Source organism: Triplophysa dalaica, chromosome 20 (assembly GCF_015846415.1).
Source record: "Triplophysa dalaica isolate WHDGS20190420 chromosome 20, ASM1584641v1, whole genome shotgun sequence".
In the NCBI taxonomy this organism is placed as follows: Eukaryota; Metazoa; Chordata; class Actinopteri; order Cypriniformes; family Nemacheilidae; genus Triplophysa; species Triplophysa dalaica.
Window position 1 is genome coordinate 9,729,447 of NC_079561.1, and position 27,387 is coordinate 9,756,833.

At 38.6% G+C, this 27,387-nt stretch overlaps 1 protein-coding gene across 1 annotated transcript in view; it reads left to right on the forward strand.

Annotated features, from left to right (window-relative positions):
- nol4lb (nucleolar protein 4-like b) overlaps positions 1-27,387 on the forward strand; it is an 89,148-nt gene that overhangs the window by 36,643 nt on the left and 25,118 nt on the right. Inside the window, exon 5 of the mRNA XM_056732213.1 lies at positions 8,568-8,715. Within this exon, the coding sequence (XP_056588191.1) occupies positions 8,568-8,715 (148 nt within the window). The remainder of the gene's footprint in view (positions 1-8,567; positions 8,716-27,387) is intronic.

Here is a 27,387-nt window from a genome sequence, read left to right on the forward strand (position 1 = left end):
TGAATCAGTTATATGTCGCAGTTCTTGATCAGTTTCCATGGCAGCACATATATATTTTTCACTTTCCTCCTTTTATTTATTTATATAAAGTCTCAAAATTAATTTCTATATGCATTTGGAGCCATGTCGCTGTAGTTGCCTTGATAAGTATTAGGCGTAGTAAAATGTAGGAGGAAACTATTTTTGAACCGGACGACAAAATCAGTCTTAAGGGTAAATTTTTCGAAATTGAGATTTTTACATCATCTGGAAGCTGAAGAAATAAGCTTTCTATTGATATATCGTTTGTTATGAAAGGACATTTTCTGGTGGAACAAAAACTGTTTACAAAGCTGGAATCTTAGGGTGCATAAAAATCAGAATATTGAGAAAATTGCCTTTGAAGCTGGTAATCCGAGGTAATGTAGCAGGCCATCCATTCACAAAAAGAAAGTTTTTATACATTTACAGTAGGAAATTTATAACATATCTTCATAGAACATGATCTTTACTTAATATCCCAATGACTTTGGTCAAAAAGAAAAATCTGTAATATTTACCCCTCACAATGTATTTTTGGCGATTACTAAAAATATTCCTGTGTTACTTAAGTTTTGTTGTCCAGGGTCACAATTGTACAGGGCTCCAGACTAACTTTACTCTATCAGTATCAGTTATACAGTTATTTGGGGAAAATTGAATTATTGCATTGCAGGCTGATTTCATGTGTGCCCCTAAACTTTTTGCTTGCGCTCCTAAACATTTCAGTTAGGGATTACATTGCCCCTAGTTAAAAAAATTAGCCTGGAGCCCTGCTTTACAGTCTTAATATAGAAACTCAATAAAGAAAACTAAAAAAGTATCAAAATAATGATATAGAAATGGGAAAATTACAGTAGGACTATTTAACAAACAGGTAGAAATGAGCAAAAAACATATAATCAATCTGTATTTAATCATTTTTCATAATTTATCTCTGTAAAAACTCAATTTTCAATTTAAAATTAATTAAATTTGACCCTTATTATATTACATGAATGCACATTCTTGACTGTATCTTTAACAAATGTCAATGTTATCCAAAAAAAAATGTTGATTGCATTCTTTTATATGAGACATAAAAATACTTGATGCTAATTGATTTGAATCATTGCATTTTGTTGAGCGAGGACAAGCAGGCAAGATGATATGTAAAGAGAAGGTTGAAGAGACAGACAGGATGGGTTAGCTTGCTAAATGGATTAGCTTTAAATGGCCCGGGAACACTCAGGCTTCGGCTCCAAAAAGCCTCCTTTAGTAACCCGGCCTAGAAGATCCTCATCTCTGAGCGCAGGCGGAAGTGGCCAATCTCTTTACGAAAGCTTTTTCACAAGCCGAGGAAGGCAAATGTTGTCCAATCGTTCCTATTCATGGTTTGAGCTGTCTCCGAGACATTCATTTGTATCTATATTTTATGCATCTGTGCTTGACAAAAAAGCATAACGTGCCTCTGATAGGTAGACATCAATCGTTATAGGTACATTACGCTTGTGTGCCCCATATATCAAAGGAATAACTCATAAAGAAACAAAAACCAAAGTATCATAAAAGTAGTCTGTTATAAACCTTTGCTCTAAAGAAAGATGTTAGAGCGTAATGCCGTAGGGGAATGATTAATGGTTGAATAATGGCTCAAAATTTGTTATGTTTTACACACAAAACTGAGTAAATGATGACAGAATTTGCACATTTTATACCTTTTAGGCTAGAATAAAAGGCAATTGTCTCGTTTCTGTCAATAAGTTTGCATTAGCGCGACCTAATGTCAGGAGAACGCTCAGTTTCTCCGCCTCTCCTCGGCACGCTGTTTAAAAAACACTGGCTCCTGAAGTTAATGATTTTTTAAAGACTTTACTCTCTTCTGGCTCTTCATTTGTGCCGCTTTAGAGAATTTACTGCTCTGTATACAACTGGCAGGCTAACAGGCTAACCCTTCTAATAAAGTCTAACAAACGTCTGAACTGAACCCACACGTGGCTCTAAGGTTCCAGCCGTGCTGACGTAAATCAGTTAAAGAGATAAAAGACACTTTGCCTTTGAATCCACCCAAACTGAAAATCAGTTAAATTAAGAATCTGGTTTACTAAAGTCAGACAGGGGACAGAGGTAACACCCAGATGAGATGAGGCCATCTACCCAAGGATGTCTGCTCTTCGTGCTGCGTGTATCTGTACAAACACACACGCATCTCTTAGACAAAAGAGACCCTGAAACACACACATGCATAGCCAACAGAGATTCTCTCTACAATTAAACACATAGCAAAGTAACAACTCCAAGACTCAGTGAGCTTTTATTCTCATTAAAGGCGTAGATGAGTCTGATATGTGAAGTGGGAAATCGCACGCATATTCCTGCTCTCCCCATCTGCATAGGCAGCAATTTGTCAGAGTGAGAGATGGGGAGAGAGAGAGAGGAGTGTTACCTGCATGCTGATAAGAGGAACGCATAAGCAGGATCATTAATAAACAATAAAATCGAATGAAATGCCATCAGAATTGTGCCGCAGGGGGTCCGAATAGATGGACTTGAAGAGATTCGGCCGCTTATGACCTGTATTGTTCTAAATTGGATTAGCCTTGCCGTGCCGATCGCGGGTTTGAAGCGGTTATATGTGGTTTATATGATTGTAATTGAAAAGGAGTTAAATGTCAGATTAATAGAAGTCCCATGTGACGTTCTGTTGGAAGATGATTGAGGAGGTGCTGGAATGTTCGTTCTCTGCCTGTGCTGTGGGAATGAAAATGCCGCAGAATACACCACGCTGGATTTGGAGGGTGGGACGCACAATGGATGGGTGTGTGGCCCAGTGACTGAAGAGGGCGATCCTCTTTGTTATCTAACTGATGCTTTAGACGCATACGGAAACGGCTCTCACGTTGCCTTTTGGCCTTTAACTGTTGTCCCTGACCCCGCCCTTTGCTGTCTGATCCTATGAGGCGACCCGAATCACTGTCATGACTTCTGTTGACCCCTGGGGATCATCCCTGATTTCAGAATATTTTAGAATAATGATTGCTGTAATTCTGTGATTCATTGACCTTAAATGATGAAGTCATCTGACTTTATTATTTGCATTATTTATCGTTTTTTAATATTGTTTTGTATTATTGTTGTTATTATATTTTTTTGTGTTACGTATTATCTAGTTTTATTATTATTTATTACTTTTAATAAAAACAATATTAATAATTATTATTATTATTTTAGTATTCTTGTTAAATTATGAAGTCTTCGGATTATCCGGACTTTGTATTATTTATCATTTTTTAATTTTGTTTTTGTATTGTTGTTATTATTATTTTATTGTTATTATTAATTATTGATATTAATAATATTAATAATAATGATAATAATCTTGTTAATTACTACAATTATTGTTTATTTTTAATAATAATAATTAATAATAAGAATATCGTACAATACTACTGTTGTTATTATCATATGATTTATTTATTATTAGTAGTAATTACCATTATTATTATTGTTAAAAAAAATTGAAACCTGGCTCTGATTGAAATATAATTTGTTTAATAGAATGTGCTATTGAGTACAAAATCAAAATGTAATATGGTGTTCACCCTGACAGATTTACATTGTTCGGACAAACAGTTACTCCCCGCTCCAAATTTATTCAATTGGTTAAGCCAGAAGTTGACATGTCGCGCAAACAATGACATAACACTTGAATAGAAGAAAGTTCTTTGACAAGAAAATCCAGACAAGAAAAGGAGAGTGTTTTCCTCTCAGTGCTGCATCAATAATGCACTGTCCAATTTGCATGTCAAATGGATTAACCAATCAGAGCTGGCCGCTGTGGTTGCAGCGGGAGGTATCGGGTGAATGGCAGCTCTGGGGCAAAAAAACAGCTTGTTTAATCGTAGATCTTGTGGTAAAGTGGGGTTGCGGGGTTCCTCTTCAACAACAGGCATCAGCAGATGGGTCCTCACCCACTGTCCCTCGGGTGGCTTTTACTTTTGCATGTCTCATAAATCATCCTCATTCGTCCAGCACGTTATGCTCAGGTATTTTATTGCTTTTAAGCCCTGGACAGCATGTAAAGCCACTGTCTGCCTTGAAGTTAAAGATGCTAATGTAGATAATGAACCCATTTCAGAATGGCTATTGAGGAGTAATGTCCCTATCTCTTCAGATTTTTTAAGTAATTCAGTTGACTTCCTGTGGAGCACAAGGTTTTTAGTATTACACAAAAGAAGATATTTTGAGAAAGTGGTTTTATGTCTTTACTAGGGCTGAAACGATTCCTCGAGTTACTCGAGTAATTCAAATACAAAAATCATCATAACTGTACACACGACTCACAGCCCGCTAAACTCTATACATGTTACAGGGCTCTCAAGTCTCACGCATTCACCGTGAGAAACACGGTGGAGTGAATGAACTGCATAGTTTAACATGCTACACGCGTGATGCGCATGAATTTGTCCGCGCTATATGAGGACATGAACACATGAACATCATCTCCAGAGTTGCTCTGAGAGTTTATCTCACAAACATTTTATTGTTTGAGTGAAGGAACAGACACAAAAAATAGGCGTCTTCCGACAACCTACCAAAATAAAAGTCTGGTTAACTCAGTATTTTATGTAGACAACTATATTACTATTTAATAGTAGAAAAAAAACTTAACTAATTTAGATAAACTAAATGCATCATGCATAATCTGAAGTTAGTTGTTTACCTTTTATTAATGTTTCTTACTTATACATTAGTATTATATTGCATTTTGAATGAAATGTGGCAATGTAATGTATCAAATGGGTTAACTTTGCACAGCTATTAATGTATGCAATTTCAGCAATAGATTTTTTTTTTTCTAAAAAAGAAACAAATTAGTTGTTCATTTTAAGAGACCTGTCTTGTTTTCTCTTGTATATTTAGTATTGCTCTTTAATAAAGAAAAAGTATTTATAATCCGAATACCCGATTAATCGATGGTAAATCAGTAGAATACTCGATTACTAAAATAATCAATAGCTGCATCCCTGGTCTTTACATTTAACGGCAATGAGACCAGTGTTTTATTGGTTACCAACATTATTCAAAATATCCTTTGTGTTCTGCAAAAGATTACCACAGTAAACACCCAGAGCACTTTAGGAACTACATAACAATGAACTGATGTGTTTTAAAGGTGCAGTTTGGATTAACAGCGTCCACTAGTCTTGTATTATAGATGTGCAACGAATCTCTCAGTCCACGAAGGTGGCCACCACAGTACAAAAAATGTCATCGGCTGAGACAGTGTGTCTTCTCATGAGATCATGCGCACATTAGAAAGTCTGTAGAAAGAGCGATGTCTTATTTATTACATAAAATAAATGGTCTGTGGATTCGAAGTATAAAAAGACGGATAAAAGTCAGGCAGGAGCTAGGACCTGTGTAATATTATTAACAACTTTCCAGCAGAGACGAGTTAGGACCTGCGGTACTAAGGCTTTTAGTGGAGATACTCATAGATATCTATGGAGATACCTTCCAGCAGAGAGCCTTGGAGAGAAAGATCGTCTTAAAATCACCCCAGAGGAGACTAATTTGATTCGGATCAGTATATAAGTAACATTGTTTTTTCTGTTTGTTAGAACCAACATATGTTGTTGTTGTTATAATATTAACTGTGTGACGGAGTAGTTTTTAGCGTCATTTTTTATCTGGAACCGCTTTAATATTGTTCTCGACTAGATATTGGAGAGAGAGTGCGAGAGTGTGTTGGCGCTAAAACTGGAGAGAGAGCGTGTTTGATTCTTTTACTCAATGATCCCCGGGTCACATGCGTTCCGAACCGTAGAGCACGATCTGTACGGATCACAGATCATCCCTGATCCGTTTCACCACTATACCACAGGGGAGAGGTAACGCGCATTGTAGAGTTGTTTGTCAGTTTAGGGCTGTTGTACAAAACATGGTGGCGAATTCAATGTATGCATGCCCGCTCTGAATGTAGATATACTGTACATAGCTTATTCTAAGGTAAAACAAACATATCTGTTCATTACGTAAGGTCTTTATACACCTCTGAAGAAATAGTTTTGTATATTATATTGCATTTCTGTCAATAGGTCCTCCTAAAACCCTGTATTGTTCCTTTAAGGTTGTTCGAAGTTTTAATGCTTCGAACCACCTTACAAAATGTATTTTCTAATATGAAGGTTGTCTGCTGTAAAGTCAGAAAAAAAGTTTAAATGTGCTTTTAGAATACCAGGTGTAAGATTCATTTCTTAGCAAACACAGTTTCTTTTACATTGGACATTCCTTAGAAATCATGCATATTTATCAGCAGATAACTGCTGTATCTCTGTAGCTTTCTATGTCGCATCACGATACGTTATTTACACATATAAATAAAACATATCTCTTAAACATTCTTTTAATTGAAAATGTATTCACTCTTTCTCTGCAAAGTTAGATTTTTCTTGACCTGTATGTTCTATGGAATGCTTTTTAAAGCTGTGAAGAGAAAAAAATGAATGCGCTTGTCTTCAGATATTACAAGACATTTTCGACTAAGTGCCATGAAAACACTTTGGTAGAATAGAACACATACTTGAGATTGAAATTTGATTGGAAAGAAAGGAGGTACAAAGGTCTTTCCCACCCTGTGTAAGCACAATATTGAAGAAGTACATTGTTTTCTCTGTGTCTACACTAGCTAGTTTTGAATTTTTTATAGCATGTCTATTTCTAAAGCCACTGTGGCTTTTTTGTTCGATATAATACATAATTTGTGATTTATTTCTCAAACAACACAGACACAACCTCTATGTTTGTTTGCCATTGTTAGCATATGTCTTATATCTGAGAACAAATACATTTTAGGCTAGGGATGCACAGATACCTGAATTCTAGCACCGATACTAGCACTGTTTTTCTTGATCGACAGATAATTGCATATTTTTTTATCTTTTATTGCCAGGGGTGGATAGTACTTAAGCATTTTTACTTTCAAGTACATTTCAAAATATGTGTTTTTACTTTGGAAAAAAATATTTCACATCATACTTTTTACACCACTACATTTCATAAATAATTTTTATTATTAACCTTTTTGAGTTCATTAAAATTAACCACTTTCTTTTCATTTTTAAATATAATTAAGTACTGTATTAAAGGAAAAAACATAAAAATGTAATCATAAATGTTACTGGAATATGATATAATGCTTTACAATTTAGTACATAAAGTAAATGAAATGTACATAAAGTACAGATACTTAAAAAATGTACTTCGGTAAAAAAAGTTCTCAGTTTATTGCACACAAATATCACAGTAAAAAAGTCTCCAATACAGAGTGGAACAGACTTACTTATGAGCATCCTGGGCACAGAATGATGCGCTGAATGCCCACGCTTCCCTTACGAGCATCCTGGACGCATAATGATGCGTCCTGAAGATGATCCTTCTGATGTCGCTGGGATTTTTGCTCCCCAAATTCAAAACAGTTATAACACAAAGAGAAGAGATATGTTATGTGTTTAACACATAGTCCATTGCATCCATCCAACAGTTAAAAAAAAGAGTTATTGTGTATGAATAACGCACAACATTGACCACTTCCAGTGCTTTAATCTTATACACGCAGCGAGAAACGTCTCTGGCAATATGCATTTTAAACAAAACCATAGACTATTATCTAGTGATTTTAATGATAAAAAAAACATTCGAACGAGTAGCGTCCTGACTGTTAACGGTGATGTATCAAATTTCGACTCCTAGTGAGATTTTGACTCCCCTGCTTTTTGATTTGTTCCTATCTCTAAAAACCTGCACCCACACCTAATCCTAACCTTCGTAGGGGAAAACAGGGGAGTCATAATCTCACGAGAAGTCAGATTTTGATACCACACCGGGCACATGCATGCTGGATGGAGATTGACATATGACAGCACCAGCGGAGGTCATAGTTTCTTAATTATGCTATATTGTTTTATCCTCGCATAAAGCTATTGAAATACATGATGTGAAACACAGTGCACGGTTTCCTGATAGTTAGTCATTTTTAAAGCTTAAGAGTAACATCCACGGCTAATGCAACGGATCGGATTTGAATGGAACCCATCGGTCCGATAACCGATCCAATAAAAGACCCTTATCGGCCCCAATCCCGATCAAGAGTATAAAATCGGTGCATCCCTGTTTTAGGCACCCACCCACACGTTTTATGTGCATTTTGGGTTTTGATTTGCATCCTACATCTGCATCTTGTATATGCATCTGCATGATTCCATCTTCAATTTAAATAGAACACTCCAAGTCACATAAAAATGTATACATGAAAACCCAGTTTATTGTATACACAGTACTTTGGGCCCATAATCTGGTAGGCCTCTGTATTTGTGTGTGTGAGTGAAGCTGTCACTCAGCGGGAGGTGACTGCTCTTTCTGACAGGCCTCCTCATGGGCCTGCTTGACTGCCAACATCACGGTCCAATTTGACGCGCGTGTCTATTCTAGAGTTGCACACAGACGGACATTGCACTGATATGAGCAATCCTGTCTCAGCTGTTGAACTGGCATGTCTCTGTTTGCAGGATGAGTGTTCAATGAGTAGCGAGGAGTTTGATATGAGTGACCCTACATGGATATCAGCTGAACGTCACGCCGCACTGTCAGATCTGAACAACCCGTCCAGCGCTGAGAGGATGCACAGCCCGCAAAACGCTCACAAGGACGAGGACGGTAAGAAATCTGCTGGTTTTTGTCATATTGGAGAGTTTAAACCCTTTAGGATTTCCAGGTGACAAATGGTACGGTCTTAGATAATATGTCTGAAATACCTTTAAGAAGCAAACTTTGTGTAAGGTACAGTAATAATCTTTGTTTTTCAGAGAATAAAATGTAAAATATTATATATAATATTTATATAATATAATAATTTAGTTCCCATTGGCAGATTTTAGGAATAAATAATTCTGAATAAACTATTCCACATAAATCTAATGACATTTAGTGAGCTAAAATCTGAAAATACAAGATGACTTATCTAACACAATTTTGCCTCTCAAATCAATTTATCTTAAGGGTGTTTCAGTAAGAAAATGGTGACATGCCGTGTGTGTACATGCGTTCGCCTGAAGCATTAAGCATCTTCTCTTGTGCTGTATGAGGGAACAGAAAGTCCAGGATGAGTTGAGAGAAGCTACAGTATACTGTAGGTATCTATTATGATTTATTAACCTACTTCTTGCTGCTATCAAGGAAGTAGAAAGATTCTTTACAAAGAGATATATTTAGAGACGCAGAGAGATAATGTGAAAAAATCGAGATGGAAAGCGAGAGAGTGATTAAGATAAACATTTATGGATGTGATTGTGGATTGGTACAAAGTTTTAAAGATCCATCTGAAAGGGTCATTCGTTTTTTGTTTTATTCTCTTTACGAGACGGTGAGTCTGTGAAGTGATTTAAGTAACCTAGTTAACTATTTTACTTTGATAATACTCTGTATTTGTATCTGTCTCTCTACCTACAAGATTGATTATGAAATATGATTTAATGTCATGGTTTAGTGTATTTGGTATCAGAATAATGTTATCCTTCCTAAAGGGGCCATATTGTGAAAGGCAGATTATTCCAAGTCTGTATGAAATCAAGATTGTCCCTGTTGATTTTGTTAGTATATACCAAGTCACACAAATGGTCTTTTCAATCTTTAATAAAAATCTACAAATTTACTTCTGCTCTGAAGTTGTGACCCTTCTCTGATGATTCAGTTTGACATTGTGAATCAGAATCAGAAGAGCTTTATTGCCAAGTGTGCATGCACACACAAGGAATTTTCTTGGGTGTGGGAAACTGCTAGTACAGACATTCAACACAATTGTCGGAGGAAGTATAACCTCTGCTGGGCCTTCTTTACAATCGAGTTTATGTGGGACTCCCGTGTCAGGTCCTGAGAGATGGTGGAGCCCAGGAACCTGAGAGACTCCACAGTATCAACAGTGCTGTCCAGGATGGTGAGGGGAGGAAGTGATGGAGGGTTCCTTCTGAAATCGACTATCATCTCCACTGTTTTATATGCATTTGGGTCTAGGTTGTTTTGACTGCACCTGGCAGCCACCTTTCTTTAAGCAGATTCATCACCGTCTTGAATAAGGCCAATGACTGTGGTGTCATCTGCAAACCGTTTGACAGAAGGGTCTGTAGAGGTGCATTCGTTTGTGTAGAGTGAAAATAGCAGTGGAGAAAGAACACATCCGCGAGGATGTGTTGATGGTACATATGCTGGATGTACATTTTCCCAACCTCTCTAGCTGCTGAATGTTCGACAGGAAGTTAATAATCCACTGAGATGTTGGATGTTGGGCAGATTTTTTCTAAACTAAGCACCTACATTTCTAGATCCAATGAATTCACATTGGAAAAACAACCAATTTTACTGCTCAATATTACATTTCATTTGGAATTACATCACAATACTGACGTTGAATGAGACTTCAAGTTCATGGGGAATTCAGAGAGAAGGTGTCAAAACCCTTAATGGCACATTTACAGGTCAACCACAGTCGTGTTTACTGACCATCTAATCCATATAACACAACATACTAAAATCCAATTGTTTTTGATTTACCTGTCTTAATATGGCGTGGATGAACAAAACTGATCATGGTTGGCCTCTTATCATGACGAAGTAATGGCCAGAGCAAGCTGCCAGTACTAAGACTCAATGACTGTTGCTAAATTACGACTATTTGTCGAGTGATACTAACTTTTTAAGTAGACTTCAAGTAAAACTCCCCTTCCCTAATCTAACCAGTTTCATCTTTTGCTCGAATGGTGAGTTTTGACACTGGAAGATAGGCACGACTCTCTACACACTGAGGTGATTATATGAAGGTTACAGCGGGATCACGGGCAGCGCTGCTGACCTCGGAAACATCTCTCGCGGAGGCCAGATGTGGGCAGGCCCTTTTAGAGCACTCTCTGTAGCCGATGCTCAGGGCCATCTGCAATACCTGGCATCCTGAACCCTTCTATCAGCAGGGATGTGACAAGAATATAGACAGATGATGATGAAAGTGGAACAGAGACAGTGATGAAGGTAGCAGCAAGCAGAAATAGACAAGAGAGTTCATGAAGTCAGAGAGGAAAAGGGAGGTCAGGTAATCACAACTGCTCTCTCAGGCTGATTGGAGTTGCTCTTGAAATTTCAATGTTTTGGCAAAGAGAACCGCCTTCCTTACATCAGGCATGGCTACTTTTACTATGCAAGACAGAAACGTTGATCCTAACTAAATTTATGTTTCATTTTTTTGTGTGTCAGGGTGTTGATCACCCTGTCCGTTTTGATTTTGTGATGATAACTGTTTGGATGTACATTGTCCATCTTTTTACAGTACACCACTACTTGCCACATGAGTAATTCAATGTACATGAAATATTGAGTTGATTATCTCATATGTAAGCCTGGCATAAAAACAGACAACACAGTAATACGGTCAAGTAGTACTGGTCAAGATTAGCGGATGTTGACCAATAAGAATCAAGTATCCCAAAGAGCCATGTATAGTGATAAGTAAAGCTATACTTAGTATGGCATGAAAAAGTAGTTTTGTAAACTAAAAATATTCTTTAATGTTAAAATTTAAAGTAATGTTAAATTACTACAGTATACTCTACACTGTAGGCAGTATCTCTCTATGTTTTAGGAACAGAGCCACAGTCAAATATGACTTAGTTGACCTTATTACATGCATCTTTTTGAATACATTGAGTCATCTAGCAGACGCTTTTATCCAAAGCGACTTACAAGTTGGGTAAAGAATAGAAGCAATTGGGTCAAACTTTAGGACAACAAAAAGCATAAGAGCAATAAAACATGTCTCACAGAGCCTACTACAGTGTACAGAGCTAAGTTTACTTTATCAAGCCTAAATAAGCATGCATTTTTTTATATTGTTGAAAAGATAAAGAAATCAGAAGTGATCAATCAGGTGCGGCCTGAAGAGATCATTTCATCTGTGCAGCCATGCGGAAAACTGGCTGGGTAGGCATATTTTGTGTAGTCACCTTTCTTCTTTCCTTTTACCTATTTGGCCTCTTGTAAAAGTTAATGTGTGTCTAAATGCCCAATTACTCATGCTGTTTAATCTCAACCCAGTTTAACTGTCTAACCTGTGAAAGGAAAACAGATTGTGTTTCGTTGTATTCTCCTGGACTGAAGGTTTTGCACCGTGCCCATTTGCCACCCATGTCCATTAGACTCGGAAGCTACTGTATACATATGGGGTTTTAAGGCCGGAGACATTTTAAATTGTTAATTTATGCTTGACACCTCAAAAAACGGAGCCGCTCAACTGGTTCGCGAGAGCTGAACAGATGCTGTCAAGGTGATATTCTGCCCCGCAGCACTGAACTACCGCTGTACATTACTTCAGACTGCCAGGAGAGCTCCATCAGATCCCTGCTGTGGTGCATTATAAACCCCAGTTACTGCATTATATCAGCTTTGTACTAATGTATTCAAACGCTGTAGCCGTGAATTGTAATTGTAATTTCATAAACATGTAAACAAGTGACTCTAGTGTTATTAATATTGTCCACATTAATATGCATTGTGTGTTTTACTGTAGATGCATTTTAAATATAAGATTATTCTGTAGTTCACCTTGCTGTTTTTTCACTGATGAAGCTCAGGACAGCACAAGCGCATGTACAGTATGTTAAACCTGCTGTTTTTGCTTGAGATGGATTCGAATGACTTTTGTCATTACAAGGGTGGATTTGCTTCAACTCTACTGGCAAAGTAACCCAAAGGACAAACAAAACCCAAGCCTTTGTACTTGTCTTTGTGTGCAGTAGTAGTAGTAGAAAGTAGGCCATGGGAAAATGATAGTATGACTTTGATGGCTTTCCCACCGGAGGCCGGGGATGGAGGTCGAGTTTAAAAGTAAATACTCGGATTATAGTAGTAGCTTCACAAGCTTTATTTAATGCTCAGAAGGTGTGATTTTTTGGGGGCTATTAGACAATGATATAAAACGAAGCAAGATTCTAAACACGGATACACATCCAAAGATGTACATCAGACACACAATATAAAAGATGTCTTGTCACACAGCACAAAAAACGGACACACAGTAGTAGATCTGTCAGTGTTAAAGGTTGCATTTCACCTTTACTTACCTTGTCCCTCCACTAACCCTCATCATCTCCTCTCCTGTCACCTCCTCGTCTCTTCTCATCTCTCCTGCGCTCTCCATTTTCATGCTGTCTCTTTCTTCTCATCCTACAGACAGCACACATAACTTAACTTGTGCATTTAACTTAAACATATATATTCTATATGCATGTTATGCTGTTATTGCTAATTGTTCTGTTTCCAGTAGTGATAATACTTAAAATAATATACTTCAATTAAATGATATACTTCAAACGAACAATTTACAGTTTCTAACAATCCAGCATAGTATTTAATTGGTTACATTTCATTAATGCACCTTGCAAAGAGAATCTCGCAATAATACCAGGTATCTTTGTATCTCATCAGTACCGCATCAACCATGGAGAGGTGGAGAAGGAGCTTTTCACTTGTGTGCAGGAGAGAGAGAGCACTATGTTTGCGAAGTTAAGCTGTGTTGTTTGTTCGCTGCATTTGGTTGATGAATGTTATATGTGGATATAACGCTGGATTTGGAGATCGTTTGAAACTGATGGATGGAACGGCGGTCCAAGCACTAAAAGATTCTGGACATGAACCGCATGCTGTAAGTGAAACTGTCTTGACAATGCGTGTCATGTGCTTTAATTCCGCCTCCCCACACGCGTTGCATGTTTTGGAAATAATCATACAGCTGAATCTGTCTTTTATAAACCGGATCAAACTAAAGAATTTTGATTTTTCAAGGGTGCGATACTATTCTGTAAGTAATCAAGATTAACATGAGATATACAGAAACGGTCTGAGTTATAACCGCTTTAAGAGTGTAAGGATGCTGACATCATTATTTTATCAGCGATGCTTTGTGTGGCTGTCATTGGTGGTCTTTTGTGTCATAGTTGTCCTTTTTATTGTAACACCGACTCCTAGAAAGTGAAGATCTTGATGGGAATTTAAGTGAGACTGTTTAAGGAATCAACCCAAAGTCATGGGAATAAAAGTTCTGAATATGATGGGAAAATTGCAGAAAATGCACAAAAGGGTTTTTGTGCATTTTAAACAGACAGATGAATAACCTATGCTTTGTAATTTGTCACACTTTTGATATAAACATGATTATCACTTAGTAGCATGCACACAACCATGACCCCCTGACATTCTTTAAAACAGCAGCGTTGTGTCTAACAGTTGACCTGACGGCCGTATGGGGTTGTATTTGAATGACAGTTCATTAATACTGTCAGGTCATTCTCTCTGGTTTCAGCAGGTTGCTGTTTCTTATCTGATTTAACCGTCCAACAGGCAGCTACAGACACATATCCCAGCCCATACCGAAGAGCGCAGCTATTTCCATTACATATCCCGTAATTTTTAAGACGTACCATATGTATACATAACACCCGACTGCATAGATGTAAAGTCATTTAAAATAGACGACCGTCTCCATCTGTGTCTGATGTTTGAGGAAAAAACGTTTCGCCCCCTATTATGAGCATACCGGCAATAAAGAGCCTGTGTGGGAGATTCGGGAAAAGAGAGACCAAGAGCGATAATCACATGATCACCTAATGGAAATGTTATTAAAAATGCAAGGCCATTAACATATGACATTTCCCAGTGTGTGTTCTATTTGATTAGGAGTATGTTTGCCGAGTTAATCTGGAGGACCCGGAGCGAGATAGCGAGGAGGAATAGGGAAGAAGCCAGATGATAAAATCTGAAGGCCTCTTCAGACGAATCATACAAAAGAGAGAGAACTTGAAGAACGGACCACTGTTCTCCTCCCCCCTCATTTATGCACATGACCAGGCAGCCCCCTCTCTCATAATGACTGCATGTGGGGGCTGACACTTATAAAGATGCATATTAAAGATGGAAAAGAAAGAAGGAATGTTAAAATGTCCTTAATGGGATGGTTCAACCAAGAATGAAAATTCAGTCGTTATTTATTCGCCCTCATGTTGTTTAGAAACTGTATATGACTCTTTGTTTCGGTCGAACACAAAAAATATATTTTGATGAATTTCTCAGTGGTTATGTGTCCATACAATAGAAGTCAATGGGGGTCAATGTTCAACATTCTTCAAAATATCTTCTTTTGTGTTCTGCAAAGAACAAAAGTCATACAGGTTTGGATTACAAAACACAGCCTTAACTTCTTTTTTAAGAAGAAAAAGATGAGCAAGGCGCTTTTTTAGAAAAGAAAACTGCTTCCAGCGTTTGTTTACAAATGCCATGACTTCATCGTCAGCGTCTGTGCACGAAGGCAGCCCAGAGAAACAGATAGTCAGCGTATCAGAAATGTATTTGAATTACAAACAGAGGGCGACTTTGCAATAATTAAACATATATTTAAAAACTAAAATACTCACTTCTCGTTAGAAAGGAAATCAGAAGTTGTTGAAAGTAATAATTTATCTTACGTTTATACAAAACTATGCTCCAACGGGGGTTTTGGCCGCCATTTTATTTTTTCCAGCTGGCGCCTTCTCGACCAATCACTTTCCTCTCATGTTGTTATGGAAATGACAGGTCTCTGTCATTGGTTAGCTGGGAAAAAGGAACTTAGCGTAGGGCGGTGTTTTTTTTTCTTTGAAAAGTTGAACTTTTTTCAACCTGAAAAGACCCTCTGAGCTGCAGAAAAAGACATCGGCACTGGCATTTAAAAATGCGCTCGGGAGTTTTTGAAAACGCGGTTTACTCCAAAAGATTATAATGTAAAACAGACGCTAGCAGCTTCGAAAAAAGAAGTCAAGTGTTAACACGGGCTTAGTGTGTTCTTTACAAATGTGTGTGTATTTGGACGGCTCATTTGCTGCATAACACAATGGTTTCAACTAAACGCCACCCTTTAATAACACGGGTTTGGATTAATTATTCCACTTATAGGGTTGTGCACATGACCAATGGCTAACAATGTGTTTTGTCTGAACGACAGTCTGCTGTGATTAGCACACGTGTTTGCAGGTGTGTTCGCTATCTCTATGCAGTTAGATCTTAGACATCTGATCAAGGTTGGTTTACTTAAATGTGTAGCGTAGGCTGCAATCAGGGCTGATGAGGTGCCGCACTTCACCTCACATGAAACAGACGTCCTATCTGCCATTTCGACGGGCTCAGCGTTTCTCAGAATTCGCCCCTCAATGTGAAGGCTGTATTAAAGAGTGTTTGTGTAAGCACCCTTTGACAGAGGTCCCGCACCTCCTCCTGATTGTTTTATGGGGACTGGAGAGGGTACATTTCAGGGAAGTTGTGTAAAGGTTGCTCTATAAATCTCCAAAACGCCCCTGAAATTTGGACCTGGTGCTATCAGATCCTCTGACTTTTACTGGAGGGCGGATTAAACACTGTGTTGGTGGAAGGAGATAAGATAAACTATTATATAAAGGGCGCTCCGCTGTGCCTGTTTGCTCTTCTAAATTTGAAGCAGGTGTGTTCGCAGCACCCAGTGACCTTGGTTCGATTGACAATCTGCGGAGAAACAGTGACAAGCACGGGTTTTACTTAAGGAGCGATTGAGTAATGTAATCATTTCCTTAAAGGGACAGTTCACCCAAAACAGTATAGTGTGTGCTTAAAAATAATGCACGTATTCAAATGAGGCATTTATGGCAAAATTCTATCATAATTTTTTCATCCTTGTGTCATTCAAACCCTGTATGACCTTTCTCTTTCTTCTGAACACAAAAGAAGATATTTTGAAGAATGTTGGTAACCAAACAACCCTGACCCCCATTGACTTCCATTGTATGGATGGACACAAAACCACAGAGACATTTCTCAAAATATCTTTGTTTGTGTTACACAGAACCACATGATAGTAAATAAATAATGGCAGAATAGTATTTCGTGCACTATCCCTGTAATTTACGTTAAACTGTAAGGATGCTGACATCATTATTTTATCAGCGATGCTTTGTGTGGCTGTCATTGGTGGTCTTTTGTGTCATAGTTGTCCTTTTTATTGTAACACCGACTCCTAGAAAGTGAAGATCTTGATGGGAATTTAAGTGAGACTGTTTAAGGAATCAACCCAAAGTCATGGGAATAAAAGTTCTGAATATGATGGGAAAATTGCAGAAAATGCACAAAAGGGTTTTTGTGCATTTTAAACAGACAGATGAATAACCTATGCTTTGTAATTTGTCACACTTTTGATATAAACATGATTATCACTTAGTAGCATGCACACAACCATGACCCCCTGACATTCTTTAAAACAGCAGCGTTGTGTCTAACAGTTGACCTGACGGCCGTATGGGGTTGTATTTGAATGACAGTTCATTAATACTGTCAGGTCATTCTCTCTGGTTTCAGCAGGTTGCTGTTTCTTATCTGATTTAACCGTCCAACAGGCAGCTACAGGCAGTCATTCAGGCAGTCATTCAAACCCTGTATGACCTTTCTCTTTCTTCTGAACACAAAAGAAGATATTTTGAAGAATGTTGGTAACCAAACAACCCTGACCCCCATTGACTTCCATTGTATGGATGGACACAAAACCACAGAGACATTTCTCAAAATATCTTTGTTTGTGTTACACAGAACCACATGATAGTAAATAAATAATGGCAGAATAGTATTTCGTGCACTATCCCTGTAATTTACGTTAAACTTCTTTTTGAATAATGACATGTGGTAGTTTTCATTTTGGGGGTGAACTGTTCCTTTAAACAGAAAAGCTTTTGGGAAAATAGTAGGTTGCGTTAAGAGCCTGATCAGCTTATGAGGCAGCGCCAGTTGTCGACCTTTGACACATTTTCTGTGTTTACTATTGGTGTGATGCTGCTCTGGAGAGAACAATACATTAGAAAGAGTTCTTAAAGTCACAGATGTGAGACTGTGCACGGATAACATAGGATCTCCCAGCTGTTGGCCAGAGATTGGTCAGGTTATCACAGATGTTAAAGAAGGGTAACAGGGACAGTTCAACCAAAAAAATGAAAATTCTGTCATAAATTACTAGATTTACCCTCAAGTAAATCTGTATAAACGTCTTTGTTCTGATGAACACAGAGAATTATATTTGTAAGAATGTTTGTAACTAAACAGTTCTTGGCCTCCATTGACTACCATAGTAGGAAATAAAAACAAATAGCAGTCAAAAGTGCCCCAGAACTGTTTGCTGTCCTACATTCATCAAAATATATTCTTTGTCTGTTTATTATATCTGCTAATATCTTCTTTTCTTTAGTTTATTAGCTCTGACATTACCGTAGGTGTTGGGTCTGTGTTGTCTAGTCATGGATGCATTTACATTATTTGGCACATTTATTATAAATGTTGTATTAATATCTTTCTGTGTTTGAACCCATGATCTTCACATTTCTAGAGCCTTGTTCTTCCTGTTGAGCTACAGCAACGCAGCGATTTTAAAGACCAATGCCTGGTGAAATCCTCTTTCAATACTTCTGATGTAATGCTTTGTCATGAATCTGTTGTAACAGAAAACCTATTAGTCATACAGGATTAAACTCTGTAGTCTGTAGGTAAACTTACACCATGCACGCTGGGCGATGAGACGGTTCAGTCGATAGCGGTCATCAAAATCTCTTCCTCCTTCAAAGAACTTCCTGTTTTTCCTTCAAGGCATGCTGCATAATAGTGATATCCTAGACTTGTCTCTCCTTCGCCCTCGGTGCATTAGTGCAAGTGGGTTTGTGGCTAATTCTGCCCCCTACCCACTGAGATGATTGGAAGTTGTTTTGTGCTAAAGGGAAATTGGATCAGATAACGCTTTCCCACAACACGTTTGCAGCGACTAAAGTCACAGCGGATTGCAGTGGGATGGTAGATTTGCAGTCTTCATCCAATTTGGTTGATGCAGGTAGACGGATTCAATAAACCATCACAGTGTAAAATCCTAAGGTTTTCCTCCTGTGGTCAACTGTGTTTTGATTCGTGATGTTTACCGCCTAAATGTAGAAGAAAAATGACACTTGGCTACTCTGATCGTCTCTGATTCTGTATGATCAAAGCTAGCATTGAGGGAAATGTATTTGGCTGTATTAAAGCCACTAAACTAGCATCATTTACTACATTAGGGCTACAATCATTAATGATCTAATAGGGTATGCCAAAATGGCAACTGCAAGAGCAATCTCGGATGTCTCGTAGAAATAGTCGCGCAGGGATTGTCCTCTTAAAGCGACTGTGGGGGCTTAGCCTCAGAAACTCGATTGACTAATGATATTAGCGCTAATTATAAAACTGCTACTAAATTTACACTACCTGCGGCTGAATAGAATGGGGTTGCACTTTCTAAATTCTCTCATTGCAATGAAGTCCTGAAACTCGCCACAGAAAAGATTATTATTCATGCATTTATAAATGAATTATTCAACAATAACTGAAAACATTTCAACAGAGTAAGTCCGCTTTACTTTAGTAGACAACAGTTATTTACAATAATTGACTAATATGCAAAACACATTTGTATTTTTTAATAAAACATTGCAAAATGCAATGGACTTCTCCTCCTACCTCTTTTATGGTTGCAAATGACATGACAAATCCATAAGTCACGATCCTGTCTGTGTTTTCCCCGGTAGTTTGGACTTTTAGTTTGTTTCTTTTGAGTTCCTGTTTCCTGTCATGTTTTGTAGTCATCTGTAGTACTTTTTTTTCATTGGTTCCCTGTTGATCGTCTCCCAGGTGTGTCCTGTTTGCCCTTTCAGTTTGTGTGTATATACCCCAGTGTTTCCTTTGTCTAGGGTTGAGTGTTCTGTGACATTGCGGCAAGGGAAGACAGAGAGTGGAACTCAAAATAAAACAAACTAAAAGTCCAAACTATCGGGGAAGACAGACAAGATCGTGACACAATGTGTAAATCCAAATAAAAAAAATTGCTATGAGATATCTGTATATACAGCCGCGAAAAAAAAACAATAAATCATTCCATTTCAAAATTATTTCAGTTTTTCTGAATTGACTTTTTATAGGTATGTGTTTTGTTAAAATTAACTACTAACAATAGTACTCCCAAATTTCAATTAAAGATTATTGATTCTATTTGCAATTATTTGAAGAAAATGAAAACTGGAGAAACAGGTCAAAGTAATAGAAAAGACGCTCTGCATTTTCAGACCTCAAATGATGCAAAGAAGACAATTCAACAATAATATTTGTCATGCTGTCAGTCTTTCACATTGCTGTTGGACTTTATGAGGTTTGATTTTGTTGAAATTCAACAGACACTGGATTGGAATAGCCACAATACATCAAGAAATGATGATTAAATGAACATTTGGAATAGTCTGTTTCCACGGCTGTATATATTCAGATATTTTTTTTACTGTTAAAGTGTTTTCCGAATAAACCGCAAAGTGGGTAGACACAAGGCTTCGTGGTTAAAAACACAAGGTCTCTGTAAACATAATCTCTCTGTTTTTATTGCCCTGTACACTGTTCTGTCCCTGAAAATGTGAGTCCAATTTTATTTTTACCGTTCCCTCCCTCATTCCCTTCTGTCCTGAATCCTCCAGTTTATCTGCCGTGCAGCCTTGAGGAGGAGGCCACCTGGTGTGTGTGTGTGTGTAGCCATGAACTGAGGTTTATGGTTATGACTTGGTCTCAATCCTTCTTGTCAGCACCCACAGATATCATTCCTGACATGTGTACAAATTACCTGCCGTAGTCGGCTAAGCATAACCCTTTATTTACATTTATTTACTGTTATACCTACAACATAAAGCTAATTAAGATGTTCCTATAGGCTGGGCCGTAACCACCATGAGCACATCCACTAGTGCATGTAGCACCCCTGTGGGGAAGAGACCACTTTTTCAGTTATATGAGCCAATTACACTGTTGTTCATTTAAAGTGGTTTATACACTGCAAAGAACATATATGCACACTCACACAAACTTTTCAGAGTACAATCTCATGAATATACATTCAATTAGCCTGCAACATAATAATCCATTTTTGAAATCATTGTACATATTGCTTGATGCAGTTGCACAGCAAAATCCCAATAAAGGGCTTCTGTTTGGCTGTCCAGCACCCTTCCTCCTCTCCTCTTGATTTTGTCTCCTCCCCCATCACCAGCCCCATGATGCTGCACTGCCTCGTCAGCACGCCCACCCCGATGATGATGCCAATACCACTTACACAAAGCGCAGCATCCTCTCTCAAATCCGAGAGTCTGGGGTGGCCTGCCTTATTTTTCTATTGTCTTCACATGAAACATATGCAGCTCTCCACTTCACATCACGTCAGTGTGTGTGTGTGTGTGCATATATGTATGGCTGTCCATGCATGTTAGAACATCATAGAACGATTTCTTTCGGTTCTCGTTCCCCTTTACACTTAATTCAAATCTAAATTCACAATATGGCACTTGTTTAAGTCGGCCCACTATATAAAAATCAACAGCGTGATAATTTCTTGATGCCTCTGAATCAGCCGTGTCTGGACTCAAATTAAAGATGCATATGCAACGGCCTTTAGAAACGCGTCTGGAGATGCAGCCGCCTGCATTATTCTGCCCACTCGCAGCAGCGAGTCAGACTGGGGCATTCTCAGCCGACAGGCAGTCGAGAAGGAGGGAGGCACAGCATATGGAGGTGTGAAGGACTGTTTATATTGCAAACAAAGACAATGAGAAACTGTTGACCACAATGGTGCACAGGCTCCAACCTGACCAGAAGACAGAGATTTGTGCCCGCAAATCTTAAGAATCCTTGGTTTGAGGGACACAATGTCTTCTTGTGACGCCTCAGATTTAAGTGAGATTACGAACTGTTGCAGAGAACGAAGGTCATAAACACGACTCTCTCTATTAATTACATTACGCTGTGTTATTTTGTTCTCCTGCCTTTTGTTAGATTGTCAATAATGTGCGGTAGTTGTGCGAATCAAATGAGACTAATAAAATCCAGAGTCTTGACTGGCTGTCACAGGTCATAAACACTTTATAATGATGACTGGACTGCGGTGAGCCAAAGGTGCTATAAGAGCTGATGCTAATGGGACGTACAGACCCAAAATATCTTTCTTTCTTTCAATCTTTCTTTCAATCTTTCTTTCTTCCTTCCTTCCTTCCTTTCTTTCTTTCTTTCTTTCTTTTCATTCATTCATTTGTTTTCTGTTGGTCAATAACCGAGTGGAAAATCCCATACCATAGGACATAGGAGCAATCCATATCAAGGGACAAAAATAAAGATTTAGGGCTGGGCTTATTTGACTTGGCCCCTTAGCATTGGCATAGAAATAGTCTGGAAACCAACACCTTTGCATGATAGCAGCGACTTTTGCAAAGGCATGGGTTTCTCACATTTTCTTTAGAAAGTTTAAACACTATTTTTCTTTCTTTTAACAAACACATGTTTGCTTTGAGACAGTTTTGATTGTTATCAAAAAGAATGCACAGCAGAGGCTTTTTGCGGTGGGGGTTTTGGGCGCAATCTTTTTCACCTTCATGTGTCTAGAGAGAGTGTTTCTGCACACACACACACAGCAAACCGTACCCATCCTCCTTCAATTCAATCCATTAAAATGAAAGAGGCTGTTAGCCATTAAGAAAAAGGGAGAGCAGAAGCAGCAACGAGAGCAGGCTTTCTGTCATATGGGTCCAAATAAAAGGCTACTGCCTCTTTCTCACCGCTCCTCCTCCATCTCATCTCCTCCCCCATCACCAGCCCTGGGATGCGGCACAACCCCTTCAGCATCCGGCACATACTCGATTCAGGGACACCGGACAGCTTGCTTCATTGTTCTGGACTCTACTTTAACAGTAAGCGACTCGTTCTACCACTTGAATAGATGTTACACACGTTCGTGCGTGTTTGAATGTTATAATGTAAGCAGTTTAGTGTGGAAAATTGAGAATTTGAAATTATTCGTCAAGCACATGATTGCTGTGATTAAGTCTCCACAGGGAGCTTGTTGAAGTTGCGCTCGGGTCCTCCGCAGGCACGCAACGTTCGGTCCCTGTGCCATGGGCTGCAATGAGAAGGGGGGTGGGCGGTTGGGGGGGCCTTGGTGTGGGTGAGGGAAAAGGTAAAACGTGCCACTCCCACTCTTACAGATCCGACTGCACAGTCGCTCATGAGACTCAAGGAGATGGATGGAGCCACAGGCTGTGTCTGCTCTCTCATGTGACCTCAAAGTTCTGTGGGCATCTCTGACTGCATGCAGCAAACTCATGAACACCCACCGGAAAACACACACAGATTTGTGTGAATTTTAACAGGTTAGGCTGGTAAATGTGTGGGGACGGATTTGTAATTTTTTTTGTGCAGCTCAAAAGGACAAGGAAAGCTCTGTTTTCATACAGTGACAGTTCAAAATGTCTGTCAAGCTCCTGAAACGCTAAACAAGACACTATAAATTGTCAATGCACCTAAAAAGAGCGTTGTCAGTATTCCTCAGAGAATTTTTCTTCTGTTTTTCTTTTGAACAAAATAAGCTGCATGAGTAAAAGATGTAAAAGACCAAGTAATGGGCGATTTATGGTCGTGCGTAGGACCTAAGCCGTAGCTACTTTAAGTACTATACAGTGATTTTAAAAAAGAAATTGTATGTGATGCATAACAGCTTCTGTATAATGTGTATTTTAGTTATAGGAGTGGCATACTTTGAGTTTTGGTTTTTTTGTGGGGGGTTTGTTACACAGATATGGCAACCTTGTGTTTGATGTTAATAGTGGTGAGTGATATTCCTTTAAAGCGGAGGTATTACACTTTTTTTGCCACTCTCATATTAATCTTGAATACCTATAGAGTAGTACTGCATACGTTGTATCTTCAAAGAGAATTTAGTCTGATCAAATTATAAAAGAGAGATACAACTGTACGATTATTTCCGAAAACAGGCGAGACCTTGGAGGCATGCAGAGGGGGCGGAACTACAGCATGACCACAGAATACATCATCGCATTATCCTTGCATAACTTTTGATTTACTATAAGTTTGTGTTGTTTACATAATAGACGTACGCACTGATTGCTAACAAAACACAGACATTGTCTAGCATCTTTTAGCGCTGGGACCATTACATCCACCTTTAATATAACTTTGCTCTCCCAAATGCAGTGAACAAACAAACACATCTGATTGATGGGCATGCTCTTTCTCTCGCTCTCACTGGTTGATGCGTGGGCGTGCTTTTCTGGGAGGATTGCCCAATAAGGGACTAAGAAAAGTTGTTGCGTAACAGAATTTCATGTTGGAAAAAAACGTTCCGAAATGTTTACAAACCTTGGGGAAGTGTATCGAGCACAGGAATACTACATCATACACCCAACTTGTTTTTTCCTCTGCTTTGGTGTTTTTATAGAAAAGATTGGGTGGAGGGGAGGAGTGGGTTGCTTTGTGGCTCTCAGTGTGTCGTCTGCTGGCATGTGGGAGGCAGTCCAGCTCTCACCATCTCAAGGCTACAAAGTCAGACAGAGTGAGATGAAGGGAGTTGGAGTTAGAGTACTAACTACTAACACACTCCACATGCCTGCTCTACCTGAGGAGAGGATGCGGAAAGGACAGCCGGGGCAGGAAACACATACTGTAGGAAGAAAAGAGGGTTGTAGGCCACATGATGTGATTTAAGAGGAGGCAATAGGGGAAGAGAAGAGTGAGATAATGAGAGATGATTCAGAAGATGAGTGTAACTACAAAGAGAACGTATTTAGCTCTGATCGGTGTGGTGATTTACGTTTATGTGTGTGTGAGCTTTGTTCTGTTTTTAATGAGGTTTACACACCAAAATGTTCATACATTCCTACAAAAACACAGACACATTGGACGCTTACCCTACTTTTCCAGTGGTGCAGAATAAATCCACTCAGCACCAAAACTGCTGGGGGAGAGGTCTTTCTATACATGGTCAAAACAATTACTATAGGCTACTGTATATACTGTTGAGAAAATGTTAAAAGGATAGATAGTTCACCCAAAAGTGGGTTCAATTATTTTATAATTTATTAACCCTTGTGTCATTCTGAACCTGTGTGACTTTCTTTCTTCTGCAGAACACATAAGCAGATGTTTTAAAGAATGTTAGTAACCAAACAACATTGACCCCCATTGACTACCATTGTATGGACATAAAACCACAGAGACATTTCTCAAAATATGATTTAACACTAAAAAAATATGATTTAACCACTAAACCAACTAGAAATGTCCGCAGTACAAGTACACTTTGAATAGCTTGCTTCATCTCTATGTTTAGTACTTTTCTCACTTGCTTTCCTCTTTCAGTCCCATAATCCCTTGCACTCAGCTCCTGTATTATTTGAAAAGCCCAACAGTGAATGTATAAAGTAACACATTTTATTTGCTCTGAAATGGCCATAGAAGTGATATCAGTCAGCTACTGTCTGTAATTGTGATTGGACAAAAGCACATCGTTCAGAAGTAAGCAAGTAATAGCCTCTGTTCTGTATGCATGTGAGAGCAGAAATCATGCTGGTTGAATATCAAACATGATAAAAATTCTAATGATGCTCATGGAAATGGACAACAGCTGCAGCATGTCAGTGACCCATATTAAGATCACCTTTCTGTTAAATCTTACATGAGGAACAAAAATGAGAGCAAATTTAATTTTCAGCAGAGGAGAGACACGGCATGATCAGAGATGGCCGGGCTGTTGTGAAGGATGTATTAGGATGATGAGCATTTAAATCCTAATGTTTGCTTTATTTGTTTGCTTTATTGTGAGAGGACATTGGTCACAAACCAAAAATAATACATTTAACACCTTTTAGACACTTTAAGTTGCATGACGTGACAAAATGAGAACACTTACATAGAATGCAACGAAACCTGTGCCGCAAACAGTGCTAAGTGAGGTGCTTGCAGTTATCGGTAATGTCGTAACTTGTGTCATAATAAAATGCGGGTCATAATTAAAAAAATGTTTTCCATTTTTTATGTTGAAAATGATTGGCAACTTCATTATTAAAGTTATTTATGAAGTGCTTGTGCAGCTTAGCGTTCACTACAATAGACTCTGGATCCAACTTGTTTTGTGGCAGTTGTACGAGTCTCGTTGGCACGATTGATGGATGGTGTGAGGATTGAAACCCATTATCTTCATGCTGTCGGATTAACACGCTCCGTGTAATCCAGGGATTATGCAGTGGAGCAAGATATCGCCGTAATACCTTCCGATTCTTTAACCCACTGATGGAATAGGACAGATTCGCTACTGGTTCACAACTCCTCACAGCTGGATCTGTCTTTGCAATACTGTCATATGTCTAACAACAGCTTTATAGACTCTTCCTCACATCTGTGTCAGAATTTGTGATAATTACAAACCTCACTAGATGGTCAACTGTACTGAAGGTATGGTTCAGTATCACATGGAGTTCATCTTGAATGGTCTTGTGCGCATCCGGAGAGCTGATCCTGGAGGGCAGCTTTAGCTTTAACTCCTCCATCTGTCCAGGCTTTGTGGTGTGGTATGTGGGTTATGTTTTGTAGAACCCTGCTAGAAACAGCATGAGCACTATCACTCTTATTACAAACCACACACAGCTCGAACATACAGTGAAATGTGAGGGAAAGAATTAGATTGTCTCTGAAACCAAACTCCTGAGGTCTGATGCGACATTTAAAATCGGTTCCAAATCTAATTTGAAACTGGAGGTGGAGAATTTATTGGATTTGGAGCTTTTTGAAACAGGCTGAATTTTTAGTCAAATTTGTGACATTGACCCTTGAGAAGTCTCCGGTTTGATTTTTTTAATCATTTTTTTAAATCATGCACTTAAAAATCCAATTGGGAATGAAGTCTTTCACCTTTATTCTGTGTCGAGGTCCGAGTCTGGCACCTGTTTGATTGAGATTGGTTTGTACCAGACTCCCCAGCTTCCTCAGACACAGCGTTGGTGGGTGAGATGGGTTTAGTCAAGCTTACAGACAGAAGAGTGATTGGCTCTCACAGAGTCTAACCACACAAAGCAAGAACACTGTCCAGGTACTGACAGATCAAGACCATTATTACTGCACAGAAAATGTCAGACCGCTGCCCACATGAGCTAAAGCCGCTCGCTAAAATCACTGCATTTCACTGCTGCCACAGTCTCAGTCTGAAATAAACTGTTCACTGGCCGTCTGATGCAGAAACGACAGAATCTGATTGGCCAGATGCACTAGACTTTTTTGTCAATTATGTCATGGAAATGGATGATTTGTTATAAGATTCTTAAGTTGTTTATTTGTTCGCTTATAGGTCCAATGTATGAAATTTATCGCCATCTAGCAGTGAGGTTACGAATTACAACCAATGGCTCACTCCACTGC